This window comes from Zeus faber (assembly GCF_960531495.2).
Source record: "Zeus faber genome assembly, chromosome: 18".
NCBI classification, from domain to species: Eukaryota; Metazoa; Chordata; class Actinopteri; order Zeiformes; family Zeidae; genus Zeus; species Zeus faber.
In genome coordinates, this window is record NC_137210.1 from 16650649 (window position 1) to 16677218 (window position 26570).

The 26570-nt window shown below is 42.4% G+C and overlaps 2 protein-coding genes across 2 annotated transcripts in view; both read left to right on the forward strand.

Moving 5' to 3' along the window:
* LOC307244284 (obg-like ATPase 1) overlaps positions 1-11963 on the forward strand; it is a 36941-nt gene extending 24978 nt beyond the window's left edge. The window contains exons 8-11 of the mRNA XM_080019421.1: positions 5478-5618; positions 6209-6305; positions 9359-9481; positions 11779-11963. Of these exons, the coding sequence (XP_079875547.1) occupies positions 5478-5618; positions 6209-6305; positions 9359-9481; positions 11779-11880 (463 nt within the window). The 3' untranslated portion in view covers positions 11881-11963. The remainder of the gene's footprint in view (positions 1-5477; positions 5619-6208; positions 6306-9358; positions 9482-11778) is intronic.
* A 5442-nt stretch (positions 11964-17405) lies between these two features.
* sp3a (sp3a transcription factor) lies at positions 17406-26093 on the forward strand. Its single transcript, XM_080019695.1, has 7 exons — positions 17406-17511; positions 17825-17922; positions 18089-18178; positions 19364-20597; positions 22772-22958; positions 24134-24330; positions 25194-26093. The coding sequence occupies exons 2-7, from the start codon at positions 17854-17856 to the stop codon at positions 25484-25486; spliced, it is 2070 nt and encodes a 689-aa protein (XP_079875821.1). The 5' UTR covers positions 17406-17511; positions 17825-17853; the 3' UTR covers positions 25487-26093.
* The last annotated feature ends 477 nt before the right edge of the window (positions 26094-26570 follow it).

Sequence of the window (26570 nt, forward strand, 5' to 3'; positions counted from 1 at the left end):
GTCTTAATTAAAGCTGCTCCCATCGAGCCGCACGCCGCTCGGTTTCTTACCACTTCCACTTTAAAGAGGGAGACAAGATGACAAAATTGGCATGGTGTGTGTGTGTGTGTGTGTGTGTGTGTGTGTGTGTGTATACACTTTGTAAGGATGAGTGCATGCCTGTATGTGCATGTGTATAAGATAATGTGTATTTTGCATGGGTGTGTTGATCTTTAAGAAATTTAGTAACCGTGACCTGTCTGTCAGTGCCTCCATCACGTCTGTACGTCAAGTTATTTTAGGAATGGCAGGTTACCGCAGCTTCTCGCACGGAGCATGCGTGCATGTGTGTGTTAATTGAGTGCCCACGTGTGTGTGTGTGTTTGTGTGTGTGTGTGTGTGTGTGTGTGTGTGTGTGTACAGTATGTGTGTAAGTGAATTTGTGTATATTACTATCTTTATGACTGTACACGTGTTTGTTGGTTTGTGTGTGTGTGTACAGTATGTGTCGTGATTGTTTAGTGAAATTTTTTTTGGGAGTGCACATGTTTGCATGTATTTGTGTGCATGTGAAATGCGTGGTTTGCATCTATTTTGCCTGTGGTCACTTAATTTTGGATGGTAACGCATGGTCACTAATGATATGATCCACTTTGTATTAGTAACTCTTTATATAACCAAGTTTTTGCAAAGAAAAAATAAAAAGTAATTTACTGGTGTGTGTATATGCTGTAAGGGCGTGTGTATGTGCATGCGTGTGTTTTTTGTGAATTTCTGTATTTTCTTTTGTGTTGTTTGAGTGTACAGGTGTGTGTGTGTGTGCGTGTGTGTGTGCATGCGTGCATGTGTGTGTACGTGTGTGCCGCAGGGAGCAGAGTGCGTCTGGCGTCCTCTCAGGAGCTCCACCACTGGGAGGATGAAAAGTGTCACACTGAGCCCCCGACTCCCTGGCCTCCATGAGCTCATAGCTCTCCTTCTGCCCTCCACCGTGGAGGGACAGGAAGAGGAGGGGCTGGGAAAAATGCTGCCTTTTAGGGAGCCCCTGTTTTTTATTAACTGTAGCAGGAACGTCAAAGATATGGCAGGATGGACAGGTCAAATAAATAAATACTAAATAAAAAAATAGATAAATAAATATTATCATCACAATATTTACATTCTGTAATGATGTGCACAAATTTGTATAGAAACAGCTAAATTGACTGCATTTTACTTCTCTAGGTCTCTAAGATATCAGAGTCAATCTAGTCAATGTTGTTCCTTAACACTAAATGCGTAAAATGAAAACTCTTAGTTCTAGCAGAGACGAGAGACCAGGTTGAAAAAAGGCTCTAAATGTTGTTTTTTATGGGCATGGGCATGCACAGAATCTCCCATCACAGTTTCGATTAATGTAATCCGGCCCGCATGAAGTTGCATTTTGACCAATTCGACCCGTGACCTAAAATTAGTTTGACACCCCAAGCAAGGAAACACAAAACAGGATTTGTGAAACGGCTGAGCCATATAGGAATGTTACGATAAAGCAGGGTGATATAAATGACTCTGGATGCCGATGAGATTCGTTTGGTTTGTTTAACTGCCCTCTTAGCGCTGACACTGACTCAGAAGCGTCGCGTACTGGATTACACCTCGGGCTTGTCAGCACTCAATTGCTTCTTAAGCGAGACACATGTTGTGGGGCTGCTGGGACGTTTTGTCCTCCACCTTTTACGGGCTTACCTGGCTCAGCGCTGATAATAAAAACCGGTCCGTGTGAATGCGGGCTCAGGTAGCTGCACCTGTGCCGTAGGAACTCTCATTGTCTTCCCCTCCTGGGTCGTTTAAGCAGATCAAAGCTGCGACAAAGCCCGGGGTAGCCCCAGGCATGCGAAAACACAGGAATTATTCTCCTCCCAGGATTCCCACACAAAGAAGACAAATGGGGCTGCCTCAGAGGGGGGCGGGGGGGGTCCCCCACCGGGGCCCTTCCATTGACACAAGCCTGCTGTGGGAGACTCCTTTTGTTTTTCTTTGCTTTGCATTATTTCAACATATTACTGTGCTTTTAATTACTAATGATGGTTAAGTTCTGCGGGCGCCTGATGTAAAGCTCACAACAAATCGGTTGTAAAAGCTGTTTTTTCTGCGCTTTAAGACGATTATTTGGGGGTGATAAGCGCCGTTTCCTGCTTCCATGGGTTTAAAATGATTTCAAATAATCCGACGTTGATGTTTATGTATTGCAAAGATTTTCTGAGAGGGGATATGGCAAAGACAAACATATGTTGCTTTGTTTTAAAAAATATTTTGCCACCTAAGGAGCAGCGGGGAAAAGCGACACAAACATTTCTTGTTCCACCGTCTTGTTTGAGCCTTTTAAAATGGTGAATGATTAGCAGAAATAATGTGCCTGTCACCCCTAATCACATTAAAACGTGGTTAACATTTAATTTTTCCCTACTTGATATGCAGAAATTTCCACTAGATTTGCAGCTCAGGCCATTGGAATTCCATTATAAAAAGAATAAAAATTTCAGGCATCATTTGTTCAGGGAGGGATATTGAGAGCAGAAAGTGCTGAAGCTCTATATTAACCAAGCCTTGAGAGATGGCACTCCATGCCAGGGCACAATGGCAGAGTGACATAGAACACACACAGACACACACGCACACACGCACACACGCGCACACACACACACACACACACACACACACACACACATACACACACACGATTTTAGAATGTTGTAACTCTTGCCATTTAGATTGCTTGAACTGGTCAGATATTTTTTCCATTTGAATACCTCAACAAACATTTTATTTGTTTATAGTTAATTGTTTATAGAGATATAGGTGGAAAACAAACAACAAAATATGAGAGAAAATATTATTTTAAAACCTGTCTAAGGTTAATCTACGTCTATATAATCGAATATGGATATATATATATATAGATATATAGATACTGTATATCTATATTCTGTACCATTCAAGTTGTTGATTCATTACTTATGTTCAATAACATTTGAACTTGATGCCTGAACACTACACATTCACTGTAAAGCTAATATATTTCTTAAGACGTTGACACTGAAATACCGAATGTGTCATCTTTTGAAAATTATTCAGAAATTCATACTTGACTGAAATTTGGTGACGATAATTTGATGAATAAGTGAATGAACAAAGGGGAAAAACATTGCAGCTTGTTAAACATGAACATTTTGCCCAATTTATACATCAGCACAAAATAGCATCCAAATAATTGGAAAGGACACGACTACAAATTGCAAAGCGGCATGGTTAGACAGCGGCGAAGTTGACAGAATTACTTTTGGGAGTGGTGTTGACGGAGCACCAAAGCGGTTAATTGACAGTGCTTTGTTTGGGGAGTTAAAGGAAGGGGGTGTAGCGTGTTCCTGTGGCAAGGTGTTTGTCTGCTCCTGTGTCACTCAGTGCGAGGACCCCCAAGACCCCCGGCGCTCATTTGCTGCTCACATTCTCCGTTTCAGCGCCACATTATTAAAATCATCCCTCAGCCTTCCGCCGAGGGCCTCTTTGTTACTCGGCCGGCTCGGCTCGGCTCTGTCAACTCTTCACCAATTACAGTCTCAGGTACAGTGTTCTATTCACGGGATCACAGCCCTTGACTGGTGCGGGGAGAGTGATTTGTGAATCATTATTCAGCCGCCTGTAGAGAACGCGATACCTGAGGAATGCAAATAGTGTGCCACCGAACAGACAGCTGTGCTCCTAGAAGTGACAAACTACAGCTGTTATTATCTCAGATTGGACCCCTCCCCCACCCCCCACCCGCCTCTCGTTTGCAGGTTTGACTAAATGTCATTTTTATTTTTGTATTTTTATTTCTTTTTTGGGGGGGGGGGGGGTGTGATGACCTCATTGCTCTCCTTGATAAATCTCGATTCGATTTACATCGAATACATCACCAGACTATGGATCATAGATAGACATTTTACAATACATCTATGTATATATTTACCATATCAGCATATCCTCATAGCATATTACTGCTATAAACCGTTGCTATATACAATTTGCACTACTTTAGCGTACCTTCCACCTGTCCATATCGGGGACACTGGTAAGCATAGTGCTACTGCCTGTTGCCATCTGTTTATAATGTGTGTAGAATATGTGTAACTCTGTTTTGACTTGTAGTGTTCTGCTGCTGTAACAGCTGGTCGCCGTACTCCGTGTTCATTCTGTAGGTCTCCACACTGAAACACTTGCCTGTGAGGCATTTTCAACTGGGCGCCAGTGTTCCCGAATCTTGTTGAGACAAAAGCATCCGAGTGAAATAAAATGTGGTGGCTGTAGCGCGTCGGATATTGTGTCTTGATAATCGATAATCGTTTGGTTGGAGTTGCGATATTGCAGCGTGGGCGATAAAGCGACGGCGTCGTTATTGGACGAGATGTGGTGCCAAGGTGGTGTGGCCCCTCCCACCCTTTGATTTCTGATAGGCTTAAAATGGGAAACTCGGATTACAGATAATGACAGCAGCCCTTTAGAATCAATCCAGCCTAGCTGCTCTGACAGGCCCTGCCGTGTGAAAATGGGTTTGAGCGATGCTGTTCTTTGAGACCTGTCCAATCCCAGCCTGAAAGCATGCAGGGCTAATCTCATAATTGCCCCTAACCCCCTCGTATTGTTCTGACCGAGAGTTACCATTAGGTGCGAGGATATCTTTGTCCTGCAATGTCAGGTGTCCCGCTGAATTAGAAAGGCCAAAAAAACTCACAAACAGCTCAGGGATGGACAAATGCACGAATGGGAAGACTATACAAGGCGGGGGAGAAATTCCCGTGGAAGATAAATAAATGTTTACATAGTAAAAAGGAGAGGCGGAGAAATATGTATTCTGTTTTATATATATATATATATATATATGATTCATCATGTACAGAAATATTCACTATATTCATATTTATATTTATAGCTAGTCAATACTTGCATCCTTGACCCTGACGTAGCTTTTTTCTGAATTAATCTTTATCTGGTGCATAGAGAACATCTTGTATATTCTGGATATATTATTATTATTTTTTTTTTTTTTACTGTTAAGCTTTTTTTTTTTATTCTACTCCTCTCTCTGCACTACAATTCACAAACTATTACAGAGACAAATCCCTTGTGTATGAAGATGTACTTGGCCCAATAAACAGATTCTGATTCAGAGCCATATTAAAAAAACGAGACAAAATACAAATTAAACCTTGAACGTCGTCATTCAGTCCCGAATTGTGGGTCGGTACATAATGCATTGTTAGTTTGAAAGTTTCACGGACAGGAAGTGAAACTCTCTGACAGACGTGCAACATTTGGAAAGCAATCTCCTGCAACGCCACAGTAAACATTCATATGTTCAGATGCTCTCATGAATATTCATGCCTCAGATAACAAATACTTATATGTCACTCAACCTCCGCCTCCAGTTTTTCTGTTTTTATTTTGTCTCGTTTTGTTGTTTTTTTGGGGTTTTTTTCTCCCAGGTTGGTGAAAATTAAGGAGTGGGTGGACAGCCATGACCCGGGGGCCCTGGTCATCCCCTTCAGCGGGGGTCTGGAGAGCCGGCTGATACACCTGAGCGAGGAAGAGAGCCAGAAGTACTGCATGGAGCACAAGACGCAGAGGTTAATTAACATTCACTCTCCCCACACTTTATTATCAACTGTGTCCTGCACGTACTTCTTTAATTGCATGTGCTGATAGAATAATAAATGGAAGAGTAATTACCATTATAAAGCAAAGGATCCCTCTCTTTACAGAACAACTCAGTCAAAGGGCTTTCCTCTAAATTAAGTTTTTAACTGTCATCTGTCATCTGCAGGTATAATTATAACTTGGGCATTTTGGGTTTATTGTTCTCTTGAAAACCTCTATGGTGGGGGGGGGTGCCGGGGGGGGTGGGGGGGGGAGAATTGTGACAGCAGATATTTTTCCTCCCCGGGCAGAGAACACAGGAGCGTTGGACTGAATTCTTAAAAAGCGCTAAATGAGTATGCACGCTTTCCAATTAATCAGGAAGCCGTCGGGAGAGTGGAACGTCCCACGCGAAACTACGTGACCCATATTATTCGTTGAGCGTGGTTGTGTTGCCGCTGAAGTGAGCCTTTTGTGGGATTCTGTGTCAATGATGATGAGTCCCGAAATTATAAATTGGTCCGTGTGGTTTCTGGAACCCGAAAAAGCCTGTCTCTGTTTCACCGCCTAATTCCACCAGCGTGCTGAGCAGGATCATCAAAGCCGGATACTCAGTCCTGCAGCTTGAGTACTTCTTCACAGCCGGTCCAGACGAGGTCCGTGCCTGGACCATACGGGTAAGTGACACACACACACACACACACACGCACGCACGCACGCACGCACGCACGCACGCACGCACGCACGCACGCACGCACGCACGCACACACACACACACACACACACACACACACACACACACACACAACGTACAGTGTTCCACCCTGCTGGCGCGCTCGCTGATATCGCCCACTTTCAACTTTGTCATGGTTGTGCTTTAGCTAGTCATTATAGGCCGAGGATAACTTCAATTACTGGTGAGCTGCTGAACAGTGAAAGTGGGGGCCGCATTGATTGAGGAGGGCAACAATTGATTTTGCCCATTACGTCCATGAGAATGTTTCCATCCCGCGCAGATCTGCCTGCCCTCCTCCTGTCGCGGGAGATAAGGGGCCTTTGCATTGTGCCTGCCTAATCTGTGTGACGGGGGTTGTCTGTGCCGAAATTGATGTCGCTTTTCATTCGACCGTTTGTGGGCCTTGCTGCGGGCTCCTCCCCCCCGCGTGTCTCAGTTTACTGCGCCCGGCCCGCCGAGATCCCCCAGCAGCACCGGCACAGGATTTACATCGATGCAGATGTCGGCCTGTGTGTGCGCCGCCTGCGGCGTCTCAAGGTTGTTTTGTATGTTTGTCTAGCACTGTTGTTGTTATTGTGACTGAAATGATTCGCAGCACTTGTATGAAGATGCTGAACTGGATGATATGGTGCACACATTTCCGCTGAATTTTTGGAAATTCGATAAAAAATTTAATTTCACCTATTCCTAGTCTATTAACTTTGACCTTTATCATTATTTTATTATGATATTGAAGACTTTCCAAAACATTGTAATATGCCATGAATACATATGCATATACAGTATATATATATATATATATATATATATATATATATATATATATATATATATATATATATATATACTGTATGTGTGTGTGTGTGTGTGTGTGTGTGTGTGTATATATATACATATATTATTATTATTATTATTATTATTATTATTATATTATTATATTAATCAGTTTATTTATTTTTGAAAAATAAAACGGCTTTAATATTTCACTAATACAATATAAAAGGATTATGCTTCTTCAAAGTGTATGTTTAATCACATTTCTCATCAGCTATACATTTTATAACAATTGTAATTTGTATAACTTATTAGACGAAACATACAGCCTGCATTACTCCACTGGGGCAGTGTCACCATTTAGGCAGTTTTTTCCCTGGAATTTCTACCAATTACAGCTATATGCAGATAAATAACATACATTATGATTGGACAAACTATTACAACTGGAACAAAAATGTTGTTTATCAACAGCTCTTCGGATGATATTTCATTTCATCAACACCCAAGAAGATATTTTAAAATACAGGAATTTGCAAATGTGGTTGATAATTTACCATTTTGTATTGAATGATGTAATAGGTTTGAAACACTTTTAATAAATGAAGAATCCATCGGAACGAGATGATTTGTGGTCTTTCCTAAATGCTGGGAAGCTGGAGTTAAAGGGAATATTTTGGCGCTCTTTATAGCTTAAAAGACATGAAGTCGAGAAAACGATGAGTTCACTCTTATTTTGTGGTGCTTTGTTTACAGGGGGCGGATATTCGCTTTTTTTTTTTTCTAAGGTGACATCATTGTGGTTAGATGTATGCTCATCCTAATATGAGTGATGTCCCCACTAGTTCCCAGAAAGTACGAGAACTCTTTAAAGGCATTCTCCAAAACACGGTTGTCCTGCTTGACATAAGTGATGGCCGCTAGCCTTGGTCATATGTCAGTGGCATTTAGTCAGGTAAGCACCACTGACTAACTATATTAAGCCAATATTTCTTGCGTTGTAAAAACTACACCCTGTGACGGTGTGTTGCTAAATCCTGCAGCATGCTTTATTAGGCAGCTTCGAGGTGAGCGTTATCTATCAGCCGCCCTGAGTAGCTCTTAACTAGCACAATGTGGTTTTCATGTAATGCAGCGTATGAACACCCCCCCCCCCCCATCTATTTTTTTTCGGCACACAGACAAACCTTGATGCTGATTAATGGTAGTTCAACTCACAAGCACTCTGTCAATGAGATTGCACAGAGATGGTAATGTATTGGAGTCATTAAATACACATCATTCTTTTGGCATGAAATATGTTGACCCCAACCTGATTATATACATAATTAAAACCGCTCAGTAGTTCCTGAGCACGGTGCTCTGGAGAGAGAGAGGGGGAGAGAGAGGGAGAGAGAGGGAGAGAGAGAGAGAGGGGGGACAGGCAGGAGTCATAATGATACAGAGCAGCCATGTCACTTATTTGGGTCATTTGTCATTTCCACCCAGCATTATATATTTCAATGCATACAAATTGCACATTTTATAAGCCAAAGTATTGACTTGAGGATGCTTTTAAATGAGATTCAATGTACAAAGTTTTACGCAACTGCTCAAATGTTCTGTTGTCTTCTTTGAATTGTTGTCTGTAATTATTTTAACCTATTTCCCAATCCATAGGGAGGATTTAAATGTGTGTTTGAAATATAAAATTACATCTGTTCAGAGTCAATTCAAAATAAATGAAAATCAGCTTTTTGGTTCCCACGCATCTAATGCCAACTCGAAAATTTCTCATTTCTTGAGTAAATTTGAGTCGCCAGGGTACATTAATGTGTATTTTAGAACGACCAAAGTTGGGCCTTTTTCGCTGTGGTAGGGCGTGATACAGTGAGGTGAGCCATCCGCTGCGACACTGGCCTGCGCTGGTTAAACCACGGAGCAAAGCAACAAGCCACAATAAGGCAAGATTGCTTGGACAGAAATCAATACGGCCGTCGAATGGGAATCAGAAGGCATTGATAGCGGCGCTGGGTCCTTATCGTAGTCCAGGCCGCCCGAGCAGGACACAGCTGAGCGGAGAGCTATCCAGAAATCAAGACTTAGGACCAAACACACCCCTCGGTGATGCTCACACCGCTGCCCCCCTATCAAACACTGTGTCGATTGTGCGCTGTAATCCATCTTCCCCAAAACAATTCATTTGCCTTATGTGTCCCCTCTTTTTCTTCCCCGTGACAGAAAGGAACTAAGGCTCCACAGGCTGCGGGAAAGATCCATACAGACTTTGAGAAGGGCTTCATTATGGCGGAAGTAATGAAATTCCAGGATTTTAAAGAGGAAGGCAGTGAGACGGCTGTCAAGGTGAGCAGTCATGGTGCCAGCGGAGATGAGGGGAAGTCTCCTGCGATCAGAGGAGCTGACAGTCGCCGCAAAGCTCCGACTGCAAACTGCTCCTCACCTTTACTCGGGGGAAGAAATTACTGCACACACTCCGGCGCCGCTCCTGACAAGCCGGCCGAATCCGGCTTTAAACACGGCCGTTCTGATCCAGCTGTGCATATCTTTATCACAATGTGTCTTAACCAGCTCTTGGAAGGTCCTGCTCATATCTACCCGAGCCTCTTGGAGCTGCCACTTCTTAGGGTCGCCAGGCGTCTATCAGATCTATAGCGAGCTCTGTGAGCCTAGTGCTCTGCGTTGCCAAATCTCCAAGCCGCACCCCGGCTTGTGCGACAGTGATAAAAAGAGGCAGGTTAAATAAAGTGTGAAATACGTGAAATAAGGACTGTTTTACGGATGAACGGCGCTGAAATGCGTGTTGCATATCTGCGTTTTATAACCGCCAATGTTTGTTTTGACCTTTTTACTGGTCTGTGCCTTTTAAATGTGCACCGCCCTGTCAAATATAATAACTGATTTCATGGGGAATTTGTGAAGACAATAGCTGTGCACTTACAGTAATACAGGTAATATTGGTTGAATGGTTAAAAGGTTTTCTCCTTTACTTAAAAACAACAGGTCAATCAATCAGCAATTGGAAATGAGCAAATTGTAATTTAGCCATCAGAAGTGACTATAACAGAATAAATAAATAAAAGAACTCAAGGAAACTTGAAATGCCAAAGGTCTGAAGCTTTTTGGTAGCTGAGGTTCTAAATTAACAAAACAAAAATGACAGTACATTAGTACTTATTAAAAAAAATAGTACTTTAATCAATTAAACTCAACAAGTACCTCTTAACCTTAAGCTCTGGGTGAGATCTGAGCGGTGGCGAGCCCTGCCATCCCGTCTCTGAATCGTCCCATTATCAACTCGCTCTCCCCACTTACTCACTCGGCTCAGCCAATGGTGGCCACACATGGAGAAGTGCAATCTGTTATTCCACTGGACCAGTGCGGAATGGAGGAATCATGAAAACATTCAAAGAATTCTATTATACGTGTCTCTTTGAATGTATTTAATATTTAATTCATCAGCCATGTATTGTCCAAGCCCCTTTTCGTAAAGCAGCCGATAGAAAGTCAAATGTATGGGTCTCTGGGGGTTTTCACCATTGTTATCTGCGGCTGAGATCTGAGTGTCACGTCCTTACTGCATGCTTTCTTACTAATCCCTTTTTCGGGCCTCATGAGAACATGGACCATTTCTAACTGAGGCATTAAAGCCTATACTATTTAATGTTAGTTGGAGGAATAGGCTTCCTGAATAGGGCCAGCGTATAGGGATATCACATTATTAGTAATCATATCTGCTTAAGCCAAGCTTGCTCCTCCAGATGGCTGCTTTCAAGTGCAAATGAAGCAGCGAGACATGTCTCGTTTAATACATACTCGGGAATCACAAATAGCCATTGATTTTTTTTTTTTCAGTCCCCCTCTCCAACCAGTGTTTCTGGTGGTATTGAGTGTGGATTAAATGGTCTCCTGAGCCTTTAAAAGGACATTGATTCTTCTAATTAATTGCATGCTGTGCAGGACCAGAATGCATAGACTTGTCCACCGGCACATCAAGTCAATTATTTTAAGTTTAAATGGGAGCAGAACAAACAGACCTTGTATTTAAAACGAAAAGTTAGATGTTTGGGTTCCTCGAGCAGTATGATGCTACCATAATAATAATTTTTAAAAATCCTGTATATAAAAGTATAACTGCAAGAGGTGGATTATTCGGTCACTCTTTGAACGCGACAGCACATGGTTGTGTGTGTGGGTGTGCCTACATGCGTGTGTGTGTGTGGGTTGCGCGCATGCGTGTGTGTGTGTGTGTGTGTGTGTGTGTGTGTGTGTGTGTGTGTGTGTGTGTGTGTGTGTGTGTGTGTGTGTGTGTGTGTGTGTGTGTGTGTGTTCACTGGGGGTTACGTTTATTTATGCTTACATTAAAGAGAGGGAGAGAGAAACGGTGTGAGTGTGAACATTATTGAATTTATCAACATATTTTTATATGTTAATACATTTTTATATATATATTTATTTATATATTTATTTATATATAATTTCTATATATATATTTCATTTTATTGTTTGTATATAATTGCAAATACAAATTGTGATTTTAATGTATTTTTTAAATTAAAAACACAATATATTACATATATAAAATATTTGTATATCAAATATATTTTTTCAATATTTTAAATTTGTTGGGTTTTTTTTAACAGGCAGCAGGACACTACAGACAACAGGGAAGAAACTACACCGTTGAGGATGGAGACATTATCTTTTTTAAATTTAACGCACCCAATGCTCCAAAGAAAAAGTGAAAGAGGGTTATTCTTTCTCCCCTTTTTTCCCCCCGTTTTAAATCCAGATAACGCCCTGCCCGGCTACCTCATCAGAGGACGCCCGCCACCACATCCTCCCTGTTTGTTCTCTCTGTCCCACAGTATCAAATGCCCCATTTTCCTTTTCCAAAGCATGGGTTCCCTAAACCCTGACAGCTTTGCTATTTAAGATCAGGATCGACCCCCAACTCCAAATTGTAGCAGCATTTGAGGAATCGTATTACTCTCCAGATACTTCATTAATCTCCATCACAGGTGCCAGCACTGACACAGCTGACAGCGGGGACAATGCCACCTGCTCCTCTCCCCCTGCTACAGATAATGCATGTTTTACAGTAGGCCAGATGTCTACACTCAATAAAACATTTGACAAAACCAGGCTGTGTGTGTTTTGGGATGTCTGTATTGAGTGGAGCACTGCATGGGCATGGCGATAGGAGTCCTGCCGGCCACTGATTAGAGAATTAAAAAGGCCCAAGTGACAGTGGCTGGAGCCGAGAGGGAACCACTGGTATTGTATCTGTAAAGTGATGCTCTGCTTTTTATTAGGAGGATAAATGCGGGGAAAACCGATAACTCCGGACAGACAAATGGAATAGTCAGTCGAAATAATTATCTGAATTATGTTTGAATTAACCTTTGAAGTCTAGCTTTCGCCCATGATTGATGAATATTTGAGGTTTTTTTTATTTGTGGTTACAATGTGTTATCCCAGCTACAATCATCGGATGATTCCGGACCAAAATGACATGCTTTTGCCTTTACTGTACAGTTTTCCTATGCACGTCACTGAGCCACGGGAGGGATGCAGCACCTAGACATGGAAAAATAAATATTAATTTACAACACATTTCCACAAAGGTCTTTCATTTCATGATATTCTATATCGCCGGAAAATGGAAGTTGACGCAATCCGCGAGCACCAGCGGCAAACGGTCCTGCGGTCTGGAGGAGTGTTTTTCTCGCCCCTGTATTTTGTGTGTAAGTGTTTGTGAAGCGTTTATGCTGATGGAAGTGTATGGCTGTGGCCGCTGTGCTCCAAAGTTAGATTGTATTCCCTGCGGGAGCCGGAATGCAGAGCTGAAGATCAGCCCTCCTTGGCTGAATATCTTGTGTCTATTAATACTGCAGCGAACAAAATGGCCTTTTGATGGAAACAAAAAGATTGAATAAAAATGGTTATTTTACAGGGATGCCATACAAGTTTTGAAAAGGATGTGTTTACGGCGCGATGCTTGTTCTGCTTCAGAGCATAGTGTTTGGAATGGAAATAATGTTTGATTATTGTCTTCGACGCAGAATGTAGGAAGTGTGTCATTGTTTTAGATATAAAGGCAAAGGTAAAGATAAAATAAAAACATTTAACAAACTATATTAAGCTTCCCGGGCTTTAACAGTTTTTGACAACTGATACCATTGACCTTCATATTGTAGGAATAGATCTATACAAGACACAAACCCCCATTCAATTCAATCAACAACAGCGTGATTTTAACCTTGGAGTTAATATACAGTATGCCGAATCCCCCCAAAAATGGGATTCTCTATGTAGGTTGAGCGTTGGTTAAGTAAAACCATACAGATTGCAATAAGAGTGCGATTGGACCTCTAGAAAGAGCTGTTTTTTTTTTTTTTTTGCATTCTTCATGTGAGAGTGTGGCGTCGTCGGCCAACCGAGAAACCTCATCATCGATGAATCATGTGCCACAGTTTGTAGGAACAGGGATTGACAAGTTCTCAGTGGTCTGGGACCGAGCATTTTGTTTTTCATAAAGTGACAATAAATCTTCTTCAGGAAGAGCAATTAAGTTATTTACACCAGCGAGAGGACCCTTTGTAGGAAACACCAAAGGAGCGTTCTGTTTTTCCAATCTTGGCCATTTTGCGGCTTGATACAAACAAGCTTGATATTGTCAGAGGGCCCAGAATAATCGACCGTCTACCCACTGGATTTTGCTTTTTGGACGTGTTTACTTCCTCGGCTGATGTCGTGGAAAGCATTTTATTCACCGAATAAAATGACATGTATATTATAACTATGCACATTATTGAGAAAAGCCACCCTGTCCCAGTATTATGAAACAGGGCAGCAACTCCATTTTGCAAACATGAAAAAAAAAACAAAAAAACAGCTGGCTTGTGCTCTAAAATTCAGCAAAAGGGTTTTCTGTCAGCATCATCAATCAAGTGGTGCCATTCTGCCCGGAGGCAAACCACAATGGCACCGGACCAAGAGTGGCACAGAACAGAAAGACGTCCTTATAAAGCGTACAAATAAAAGACTGATGCATGCTGTATTAAATCACACACACACACACACACACACACACACACACACACACACACACACACACACACACACACACACACTAAAGAACTTTGTGGATTAAAAGAAAATATGACTTGTGACAAATAAACACATAAATAACTCTGTCATTGCAATAACCAAACACAAGATGTGTGTGCTGTGAAATCCAACAACTATCATCGACGGGATGAAGCATATCATTACAGAGGGAATTATTCCTACTTTGGATTATTAAAAAAAATAATAATAAAAAAAAAGCATCCATCCAATGTTATAATTATTGGCATTTTGTAAATATCCCAGTGAAAACAACCACGCTGACGTATCGATTGCTTTTGTTTATTATGAATAGGTTCGTCCAACAGTGTTTCACTGAATGAATTTAAGAAATAATGGTAGAGCTTTGTCTTAGATCTCCCTCACGCTTAATAAACATGGCGGCGCAGCACCGACTGAAGAACGGAGTAACGCTCTGAATCGTCTCGGATAAGTGTCCTAATCATCGCCAGAAGAACAAGGTCCCGCCGTATTTGCATGCGTTTATAGCTGTAATTGTCTGAGCCAGTTTGACCCCTGACCAGTTTGATCCGCCGGAAGATTGCCATCTAAATGGCTTTCGCCTCAACACCACGCTTACATACCGCCGCGGAGTCTGAGCGAGTGCATCGGGGAATGTCTGACGGTTCCCGCTTTCGGCAACGGGGCCCGCAACTTGTCGGCGGTGCGCATTTCGTATTCCGTCCACGCTTCTCCCCGCTGTACAGTTTAAATGTTCTCTCTGAGGTCCCATTTACAGTGTCCCACAAGGTGCCTCCAGCAGGGCGGATTCTCTCCACGGGGTCACCCCCTCCCTCCGCCTCGGACCAGCCATCGCGAAACCAACTGTCAATATGTTAATATGGAATGTTCAGAGCCATTGTACACACTCGCTCCTCTAAATCTTCTGTGTTCTGCCTCCGTCGTCCTGCGGCAGCAACAAGCACGCGCTCCTCACTCTGGAACAATGAAGGATATTCAGAGGGACGTTTTGCATGAAGTAACACTTCAACAAACCCATCGACCATTAAGTTCACAACGTGCCTGTTTATTCCTAAAGCAAGTCAGCGAAGTAAACGGCCGCCAACGCCAAAAAACAAAAGGTTTTTCCAGCAAACGGTATTTGTACGCGGGGCACGGGATAGACGCCTCAATCGAGCTTTATCTACTGTATTGTATCCTCAGAACAGCTTTTCCACTCCCACCAGGTAGTCTCCACGGATCCATCCAGGTGTGTCAGTCAATACAAGCTCATTTTCTCCGCCGCCAGCGATCGTCGAAGAGAGAAAAAAAATGTCCGCCGTTTCCTTCGGCAATTATTCGTCTCGTGTAGGCCGGTGTGTTCTCGGGGATGTTGGACTTTGTACCGGCTATTAGGATATTTGACTTTTCCCTTTAACTTGGAGGTCTTTGTAGAAATTGCTGATAAGTTTCCAAGGGCTAGCAGAGTAAGACGGACATAGCTGCAAGGTTTTTCTAAAGCTATTTCCATTGGCCTGTGTTTACCTGACACTTGGATTGACAGCAGAGTGATTGGAAATATCCACCATTCACTGCTGTGAGCTCCTGAGTGCCAGGAAAGTGCTTTTGTAGTCTGGCTGTAATGGGCCAAGTTTGAATTGAAGGTTGAGAGAAATAGCCTCACTTCGGTCGTGCGCTGTGGGGAACTGACACACCACAAATAATAGTCAGGAGTGAGGCCCCGATAGCATCGCGGGGACGGAGCAGCCATAATAGCAATGCAGGATATAGTTTCATTGTAGTTTTAGCATACTATTATGTGTAAGATCAAAATAATAACAATGAAAATGAAAAAAAACTTGGCCTAATTCAATAAATAATTTCTTGATCACTAATCCCAAAGACCTCCTGGGATTTTGGTGCTCATTCAGAAGCGATGGCCCTGGTCTGTACATGTACAAGGGTTTTGTTTTTTTCAAAGGATGAATGGATGCCTGGAGTTCTTAACAGTTCATCAAGGGGTAAACTAAAATAACAATATTCATAAGGATAAGATGGAAAACACACTAAGACGACCTTAGTATGATCTTAACAGGACTTTGTCATATATGACGGTGCCGTTGAAAAATGAATTAAAATTCTATCTTTATTTATTTCAGACTGAGATGATAAAAAAGGTATATTGCCCTTATGATTCAGTTTGCATACATCTGCCAGGTTACACTATGGTGACTGATTATATCCCTTTCTGAAAATAAGATGAGGGCGTCCGAGATTTTTATCATCATGCTCTTTTATCAAAACTCTTTTTTGGAAAGATTTTTTTTTTTTTTTTAAATATATACTGTATATATATATATATATATATATATATATATATATATATATATATATATATATATATATATATATATATGTGTGTGTTTGGTTCATTCTTCTGGGAGATTCAGGACCTCGTGAAGTATGAGGCCGGCGCATCCAAACAACGGGGTTACTGCAACGACGCTGTCCTTGTTTTAATTACTGTGGTGTCCAGGAGCTGGGGAAATAATAATGATGACGATAGAGAGACCGACTGACAGACTGGCCGACGGGTGGGTGGGTACAGACAGATGGACGAACCGATATAGATGGACAGTAAACACACAATAAACCTGAGTTACATTTGAATAACGATAAGCGATTTTATTCCACCTTCAAATTCTGAGTTGATGTACCTTCACCACATCGGGGGCGACGCGATTGCCGTCATAGTAGTAGCAGCGGGGCTGTGAAATGTGTGATGCGCGCGTGGCTTTTTTTTTTTTTGAACGAATACACACGAGGCCCCTGCACGTTTGAAGAGACCATGCCCTGTCCACGCTCGAAATGCCGCACAGTAAACAGCACAGCGCGCAGGACCGGCCGCACCACGGAGCGCGACGGCCACCTTCGAACCGGAAGACCGCGACTGAAGACGCGCAGCAATCGGGGAAGGGGTTCAGTCTTGGGGGGGGGGGGGGGGGGGGGACGACGACCGACGTCCGCGCCGGCCAATCGGGACGCGGCCCTCTCGACCGTCAGCCAATCGTCTTCGTGGAGATCGGCGGGATTTCCTGCGCGTGTGACGCCAGGGATTCTCAGTCAACACCGGAGGCCCCACCCTTTGTGTTCCCCACCGCCCGTCAATCAAAATAGAAAAAAAAAAAACCCCTGACACTTTATCACTTATTGCTGCGGGCGTGCGGCCAAACCCGCGTTGCTGATAATGGCCGCGGTGTGATGGTATAGATTTTTCCGATTTCCAGCAGGTCGCGCAACGACTGGTACGTAGCTTTCAACTCCTTCCCAACCAGCGGATGCTAACAGGGTAGCTTGGCTATGCTAAATTAGCTCGATAGCATTTCGCATATTCCGCTCGCTGGCAGTTGCTAATCGCGTTAGGGTCGGCTAGCTCCGTGGCTTAGCATTAGCTATGTAGCCCGTTTCAAACAGACTGGCAGCGATCTCGCGTTGAAATAGCAGTTCGAGTAGCCGTTACACCCGCCCGCCGTCTGCGAGAGGTCGGTGGAAACCCCCACGTTGAACCGATGCTGAGTAATTGGAGACCGTTATGAATTTATAACGTTGTTTGTGTAGCCCCGGAACGACCCGTGAAGCCAGAGGAAATGGCTGACGTGGACAGCGGCCAGAGCGGCTTTCTGCAGCAGGACGACGAGAGAGGAGCGGCGGATCAGGTAACTGCAACGCCGAGTGAGCGGCGGTGGTGTTTGGGGGGAAGTTCACACGTTTCAAAGTTTACCAGCTAGAGATAAGTCAAACTTCCTATGTGGCCAAACTAACGGCCACCCACTTCTCCCCCCCCCCCCCCCCCTCCCTGTTAAACCCGCCCACTGTGGGTAGGACACTCAGCCGTCCCCGCTCGACCTGCTCGCATCCACCTGCAGCAAGGTGGGCTCCCCGTCGGCAGGGGTGGAGGGAGGTGCTGATGTGGTAAGTCACCACATCTGCTCGGCCAGATTGACTTGGGAAACCAAAAACTCGCATCTACATTGTTGTATGAAGTCAGTGGTGGCCAAAGTGTAGTTACTATGACACTAGATGGTCTCCCTGGTATCAATTCATTCAGTTCCCTTTACCTCTTTCACCCAAACTTTCCACATTTTCTGTGTTTCTTTCAGGTTGTCAAAGTGTCATTAACAGACTATAGAAGCACCAAGTAATAGTTAAACCACAGGGGCCAAATCTTCTCAAAATGTATAGTATGTTTTACAAGTTGCTTTGCCAATTTAAATGTACCCTCGTTTCTAAAGATGATTTTAATTTCTCACAAATTCTTTGTGGGGTTTTACAATATTCCAAAGATGACTTATTTATAATTGAAAGTGCTCTTTAGCCACACGTTTTTGACTAGGACAGGACACACTTTTTGAAGACAAACAAAGTAGAATTATAATCATCCCACCAGCTGTTAAAAGTCAATGCAATATTTTAGGATAATATCATATTGTGCAAACAAGCAGCGCCAATTTATTAGCATTTGTCTCACTCTCTTTCTCTTGAAAATATTGTGGAGTAGACAAATCTAAGAACATTTGTTGGTTGACTATTTCTGCCTTGATACAGAAGCCCTTCTGCATTAAAATGTCCCCCAAAGAATATTTTTTTATTTTTGAGGAATTTCATGCAGAACTTTGCCCCATCTTGAATGTGTCAATCATTTTGCGATCTTTACTGCACAGGCTGTTTGTTATGATGATACACAATCATCCCCTGGCAGCTCGTCTGCTTACATTACCTCTTTTGAGACCAACACAACAATGCGCTGAATGGTTCATGTGATGCTTGTTCTTTAGGTGAGGATGAAAACCAGCTATTTGTGTGACTATTGCACCTTTATTTAAGTGACCTGATAAAACTGAAACATTTATGGCAAGTTGCATTGGCATGGACAGTTGTAAGTAAAAATACAAGTTGAGTGGGGCCAAGAGATCAGTGCACAGGGCTCTTCCTTAAGCGAGTGAACCTGGCCTTTGCATCCTAAAAAGGGGGTTAAGTTAATTGGGAAGAAAACTAAAACAAAGACTAAAATACTGCACAGTTCTGGCTCAATCACTGATTGTGACAATATCTGTAGAATTATTGTGATTTTTAAATGTCAACTGTTGTCCTCCACAGACATCCGATATTACATCTATACAACTAAGTGGTACTGATCGATGGGAGGTGTTCACCCCAACAACTGCGGGAAAGGATGAATCGGGAATGATACAGATCCATAGCCAAGGGATAATAACCTCAAACGGACAGTATGTTCTTCCTCTGCAAAACCTCCAAAGTCAACCAATCTTTGTGACATCTGGAACGGACGCTTCCTCCGCCAATACAGTGCCTAGCATTCAGTATCAAGTGATCCCTCAGATTCAGACAACTGATGGACAACTGAGTTTCTCCACATCTGCTGTGGATGGAGCTACTCTGAGCCAGGATGCTGCTGGACAGATCCAGATCTTGCCTGATGGTAGTCAGAGTATAAGTGTGTCGTCGGCTGCAGACATCCTTACAAACAACCAGAACCTCATATCACAGACTGGCCATGTCGAAATCCAGGGAGTTTCTATTGGCAGTTCCACCTTTAACAACCAGGGTCAGGTTGTCACTAATGTGCCTGTGGGGCTGCCTGGGAATATCACTTTTGTTCCCATTAACAGTGTGGACTTGGACTCCCTTGGCTTGTCTTGTGCTCAGACTATAGCAACAGGGGTCACTGCTGATGGCCAACTCATAATGGCTAGTCAGCCTTTGGATGGCTCGGAGAGTTTGGATAAGGCGGGTGATCAGCATGGACAGACACTAACTATAAGTGACTCCAACGCAAACCAAGAAATCTATGTGCCAGTGTCCTCTTCGTCAGTGCGGGATTCCCCAAATGAGTCGGGTTTGCTGACGCAAGATGTGTCATTGTCATCCATGGCTTCAGAGAAAACCGACTCAAGTTCTGGTCTTCACGAAGGCTTCATCCAGCAGAATCCTGCCCAAAGCATCCAGACGTCTTCAGCCCAGCCCCTCATCCAGCTGCAGCAAGTGCCAGTCCAGACGAGCAACGGCCAGGTCATTGAGCCCATGGCGGCGGGGAGCCAGAACATGCAAAATGTCCAGCTGATCAACCCAGGGACCTTCATCATCCAAGCCCAGACAGTGACGCCATCAGGCCAGATCCAGTGGCAGACCTTCCAGGTGCAAGGTGTGCACAACCTGCAGAACCTCCAGCTGCCGACCACGCCGTCCCAACAGATAACCCTGGCTCCTGTCCAGACCCTGTCACTGGGTTCCAATGCAGTGAGCATTCCCAACCTGCAGACCGTCACTGTCAACTCACTGAACCAGGAGGGGACCACGGACAGAACAGAAGGTACAGTGTCTTCATATACAATAGTGTTGTTATAGTCCTTTTGATCAAATAAGAAGATGCTTTTTGTCTTAAGGTTGATTAATTCAAAATAGTTTTTAGGGCGGCACCCTGAAAATCGGCGAGCTGAATCATCAGAAATCCGTCAGTCGACTGAGATTCTTCAAGTCGAGCAATTTTTATTTTTTTAATTTTAGATTTTTTTTTTTGTCAGTCACTGTGCATTACAATAACAGATAAAAAAAATATATAAGCTTACAAAACACACAGGGATAACATTTCAATAGAATTATAAATAAAGGAATCATACATATATCTTTTTATGTGTGAATTTTCCATGGCCAGACATACGCAAACACGGCTCTCCATGCGCCCCGATCGCCGTGGCCTGTTCCTCCAAATAAATCAACTCAAAACAGTGTGGGGCCGGGGTACGGAGGAACAGGGAACGATTCGTAGACTCGTTCAGATTATTTTCTGCGCATTACGCATGGAGAGGGAGTGATCGGGGAGCGAGTCACGGAGAAAATGTCCCCATAACGCACGGTTTCCATCCATACTGTTCCATATGCACTTGTTTTGTTCCATAAGCAGACGTAAAATAAAAAAAATCAACATTTTAAATAAAAACACTGTTTTCGGCACACCCATCACCGCCACTCTAGCGTCGCTAGCATGCGCAGTAGGTACCGTCGGAGAGGAAGACAGGTGTGTAAAATGTGCCCCAATTTCTCCCTCCCCGCGGCCCCTCTCAGGATGCCGCCCAAGGCCTATTTCGGCTATAGGAAGAGCCTGCCCTCCCCCCGAACAGCTGAATCCGTTTCAACTGACAAAATTCTGAGTCGGGTACAGCCCTAATCGTTTTGTTTTTCAATAGTATTGTGTTGAGGCTATGGCTACAGGCTGCGCAGTTTAAATAAATGAGAACGTCTCACAAACCGGTTTGTGGTCTTATGGTCTGAAGGTTTATTTTTTTAAATTAAAAATTTGTCAGGAACCGTAATTTACAAACCATGTAGTTTCAATAAAATACCTCTTAAACATGGTGTTTTGTATTTATGAAGATCATAAATCAGTGGGATCGCCATTTCTAATAAACTATTCCAATTTGCAGGGTTTTGCTAGGGAGATTTATTTTTGAAATGTTGTTAGTGATATTACCTGTTTACTAATCATCTTGTGGCTTAATAATCTAGCTACCAGTACACTTATGTAACCACCATTAGCTATATCCCTCAAAGAGTATTAACAAGCACAATGTTGCATATTTATTTACCATGGTTGAATTTTTACCCAGGACACTGGTTTTGTCCAATTATTGACAATAATTAAGATAATTTGACGGACACTGCCCATAGCTTAATACAGATAAGGCCGAAGGTAAATTTAATTTTTCTGAATTTTTTGGTTTTATTTAAGCTATCTCCCCTTCCTCCTTCATCTTATTATAATTCTTATTGGCTTAAAAGTACACCACCTAAGACTGGGCGGGTCAAAAACACCTGGAAGTGCCAGGTTGAGTACTTGCTTTTGGAAAAACAAAGGAAATGTTTTCAGTACACTGGCTGCACATTTGAAACCAAAGAAAGCAATTACAGGAAAATTGAATTGGCACACATTGAGAGCTACGGAGTCTACAAACAGGTTCCGTTTGTGTGTGCTCAGTATTGGATTACCTGTCATCATTACCATAGCCTGTATTTGGAAGATTTAGAAACTGGATCTGTGTGGTCAAATAATCAAGTACACAAGAAATTCAAATACATTACAAAAAATACATTCTAAAAATGTACATGCAAAATTTTATTTTTGGCAATTAAAATGATTAGAAATAAAGATTATATGCTACATATGTAACAAAAATAATACAAATAGTTTTGTCTTATTTTGTATGGATCTTGGAAATTTGTAAACATTGTTTTTATTTTCTTTACCCTGTCTATAGGTATAATGCTAAAAAATGTTGGTTTCTCTTTGAGGTCAGGTTATTGGTAGAGAATTCGAGATGAATTTGGTGTTGGGCTTGGAAATTGCCTGCCATGCTGTCATGAAGTCATTCACATGAAATAATGACGAGCACTTTTCACAGTGTGAGTTTTGTAAGCTATTTGGCATGTTATTATCAGAGCTTTTATTGATATTGATGTATGAATTGATCCCTCTGCCCTCCTTCCCAGACATCCACATTAAGGAAGAGCCAGACTCTGAGGACTGGCAGCTCGGATCGGACTCCACCCTCAACGCCAGCGACCTGTCCCACCTGCGCGTGACGCTGGCGGACGAGGACGACCAGCTCGGCCAGGAGGGCAAGAGGCTGCGCAGAGTGGCGTGCACCTGTCCCAACTGTAAAGAGTCTGGGGGGAGGTGAGTCACCCTGGCCGGCTGTCATTGCCACTTTTTCCACCGCTGACACAGATTTCAAAATATTGAATGATGGGTAGCGCCTATCTCATCCGGTGACTGGGTTTAGAATTGCAATTATTTTATGCGTGTCAACCAAATTTCATCTCAGCTACTAATTAACAAAAATATTCTATAGAATTTGATCTCAAATTTTAGTGCTTAAATTGTTAGTCTTAAAGTGCAGATCCATGAAATCACCTGTGTTGGGTGGATTACATTGACCCATAATTCCATTCAAAACTGCAACGTTTCTTTGTCGTGTCTTTACCCCTGTTTTTTCTCTAAGACGGTCACTTTATTTTCTCTAAAGTTGTCCTTCCGATCTTTTGATTTGGTTGTTTTTTTTCCTTTTTTTTTGTTTGTCTGCTTTTTCTTGGTCTCTTGAGGTGGTGCGGATATTTTATCACCCAAATGAGCTCTTCTTTCTGGTGAATGTTCATCCATATCAACAATTTACTGACGACAGCTAGCAACGCTGGGTTATCAAATAAATCTCAGCTGCCTTTCACTCCCTGCATGCGCATGTTTAGTGTGTTCTTGCCGGGAAGAGCAGACCCCGCCACCATGGAAACGGCATATAGAGGAGCGCGTGCATGCTTTGAATGGCTGTTTCTTATAAAATGCCAGATAAGAAAAGTATAAAATGTGGGATTTTGATTTTTACAAAATAATCCTATGGATCCCCCACTGGAAGTTTCAGTGAGACAAAAAATAAGGAAAACTAAGAATACATTTTCCTGTCATTTTCTTTTGAGCTGGGGTAAAACCCATCACAGTCTATGAGAAATCATATCAAAATGTTTCCTTTCATAACCATTATCAAAGTCAAGGTAACTGATACCTGGTTGTTCGAACATATGATCCATCTCTTTATTTGTAGGTATCCAACATGCTTCTGTGTCAGGGGGGAAAAAAAAAAAGTAAATGGGGTAAAGAGGGTGTAGCTCTCAGCTGTAGATTTTTTTTTTCTTTTTGATTATTTCAGCTCACTATCTGATCCATATTACATGCCATTGTCTGTATCGCTGCAGCCCTACTTCACTCGACACTCACACACCTTGTGCGCTGAGGTTGAGCGCTAAAAGAAGGAGGCGATCCTGGGGAGATCCTAACTGCTCGCCTCTCTATTTCTGCAGAGGCTCCAACATGGGGAAGAAGAAGCAGCACATCTGCCACATCGCCGGCTGTGGGAAGGTGTACGGGAAGACGTCTCACCTGCGTGCCCACCTGCGCTGGCACTCGGGGGAGCGGCCCTTCGTGTGCAGCTGGATGTTCTGCGGGAAGAGGTTCACACGCAGCGACGAGCTGCAGAGACACCGCAGGACACACACAGGTGCACCCCCCCTCCCCTGTTACCCGGACTCTAAATTTGGCTGTGATTCCGATTGGCTCCGCCAGGCTAGTAAATTTTATGCGCTATGCAACGTGTAATTTATACAGCAATTAGTCCTCGGCTGATTTTTACTCAATGAATTTAGGTCACGGTGGCACCGCCCGGTTTACCTGTGTCAGGCTCGGTGGAAAGGACGCGACGGGAAAACGTTGTTATTTACTCACATTGGAAGCCTGGCTGTGTGTTTACATTTTTCACTGTTCACTGCTCCATCTGTTCCAGTATTTGTTTTCCAGTTGTCGTCTCATCAGTTTGCCTGAATTTTTCTGCAATTCATTTGTTCCGTTTTCCATTTATGTAATTCTTAATTAGAAAGATGATACGGTTGCATGTGAAATATCCAATGAACTACCCAGTTTGTTTGTTGGAAATATCTGCTCGAATCTTTAGGCTAGGACCTGTCACCGTTCCAATATGTTGCATAATATTGTTGCTAATTATGTTTATTTTCTAAAAGTAGACAAGATAAATGCCTCCATCTGTGTAGATTCATTTTTATCAATTTTGTGTGTTTCATAATGACTTCTACAAATGTTGTATTGATCATTTTAATTTTCGGGTTCTGCGACTTCCCAATCTGTCGTGTATGGATTAGGGCTCTTGCAACTTCGTTATTGGTTTAACTTGTTTATGAGAATTATTTTCGGCTACTTTCTTTCTTAACACTTTAACTAGCACCCTGAGGGTCTGCACAGACTGAATTTGTTTTAAGCCCCCTGATGTATGAAGGGATTAAAAAAAACCAAAAACGCAGTCTTTCCCTGAAAAGCCTCTCGACAACCTCTCGTTTTTCTCTCCGGCAGGAGAGAAGAAGTTTGTCTGCCCGGAATGTTCAAAGCGCTTCATGAGGAGCGACCACCTGGCGAAGCACATTAAAACTCACCAGAACAAGAAAGGTGTGAACTCTAGCAGTGCCGTGGTGGCCTCGATGGAGTCGGCGGGGTCATCCGATAGTATCATCACCACGTCAGGCGGCACCACCCTCATCCTCACCAACATCCAGCAGGGCTCCAGCGCCGCGCAGGACATCCTGGCCAACGCAGAGATCCCTCTGCAGCTTGTCACCACTGTAGCAGCCAGCGACGTCTTGGAATGATTTTTGAATGATTCCGCTTATGAACTTCTCCCAACCGGTCACTTGTTATACTCCCAAACAGTTTTTTTTTTTGTTTGTTTGTTTGTTTGTTTGATTTTTGTTTTTTTTATCCATGTTTGAATAAATATGTTATATAAATATATATATTTTAACACGTAAAATAGTCAATCCGTGTCCATAAGCAGTCTTTTTATGGAAAAGTGTTGGGGCGAAAGGGTATGTTTGCAGTAAATATACAAGGAAATGCCTTATTTTGTATAATATGTAGTTTGAAAAATAGGACACTTTTTTGTTTTGAAGCTACTTGTTTGTTAAAATGTGTTTTTTAAAAACAATGCTAAAAAAAGTAGTACACAGTTAAGCGACTCCCACAGATGTAATGCCTTTGCTAATAGTACCAGAGACTGGTTCGAGAGTTGTGCTTCATATTATTATTATTATTATAATTATTTTTTTTTTGCTCCCCCGACGTCCATATGTGTCTTCATGCAAATGTATTTCATGTTATTGTTCACTTTTTATATTATGCATTTGTGTTTTCTTTTTGTTTTTCTTTTATGGTGTTATGCTCTTGTAGCAATTGAGATCATCTAACATATATCGCAAGTCCTTCATACAGTTTAGTTTCTAACACCCACTATAATTCTGCAGGTTGAAAAGAAATACAATCATTGAATTACCCTTTTTGTATTATAATTCCTCTTGAGCGCGTACAGTTTGTGTGATATGCAACGTCGGCGTATCAATATTTTGAGTGAACAGATATTTATATTAGGCTTTGCATAGAAAATTGGTTTCTTGATGAACTCCAAATTCTTTACAAATTGCTTTTTTTATCATGTAATTCAAATGTGCTTTTGTAAACAAAAAAAACAAAACATTTCTTTATGTAATTCAAAAACAAAAAGTTGTGTTGTAATATGAAGAAGAAAAAAAGCCATCTTTGGGAGATAATTGCCAAATTTGACTACAATCTCAGGGTGACTTGGTCATGCACTACTGTGTGATTGGACAGTGCATACTAGAGTAATGCTCCCTCCTGTAGTTCTGGCTGTTTTGAGTGTTCCGATAATGTACAGATGAA

Bases quoted from the DNA above. Each gene is read 5' to 3' on its own strand.
- sp3a (XM_080019695.1), top strand. From the start codon at position 17,854: ATGGCTGACGTGGACAGCGGCCAGAGCGGCTTTCTGCAGCAGGACGAC. The intron at 17,923-18,088 runs GTAACTGCAACG...CACTGTGGGTAG, and splicing joins AGAGAGGAGCGGCGGATCAG to GACACTCAGCCGTCCCCGCT. The intron at 18,179-19,363 runs GTAAGTCACCAC...TGTCCTCCACAG, and splicing joins TGGAGGGAGGTGCTGATGTG to ACATCCGATATTACATCTAT.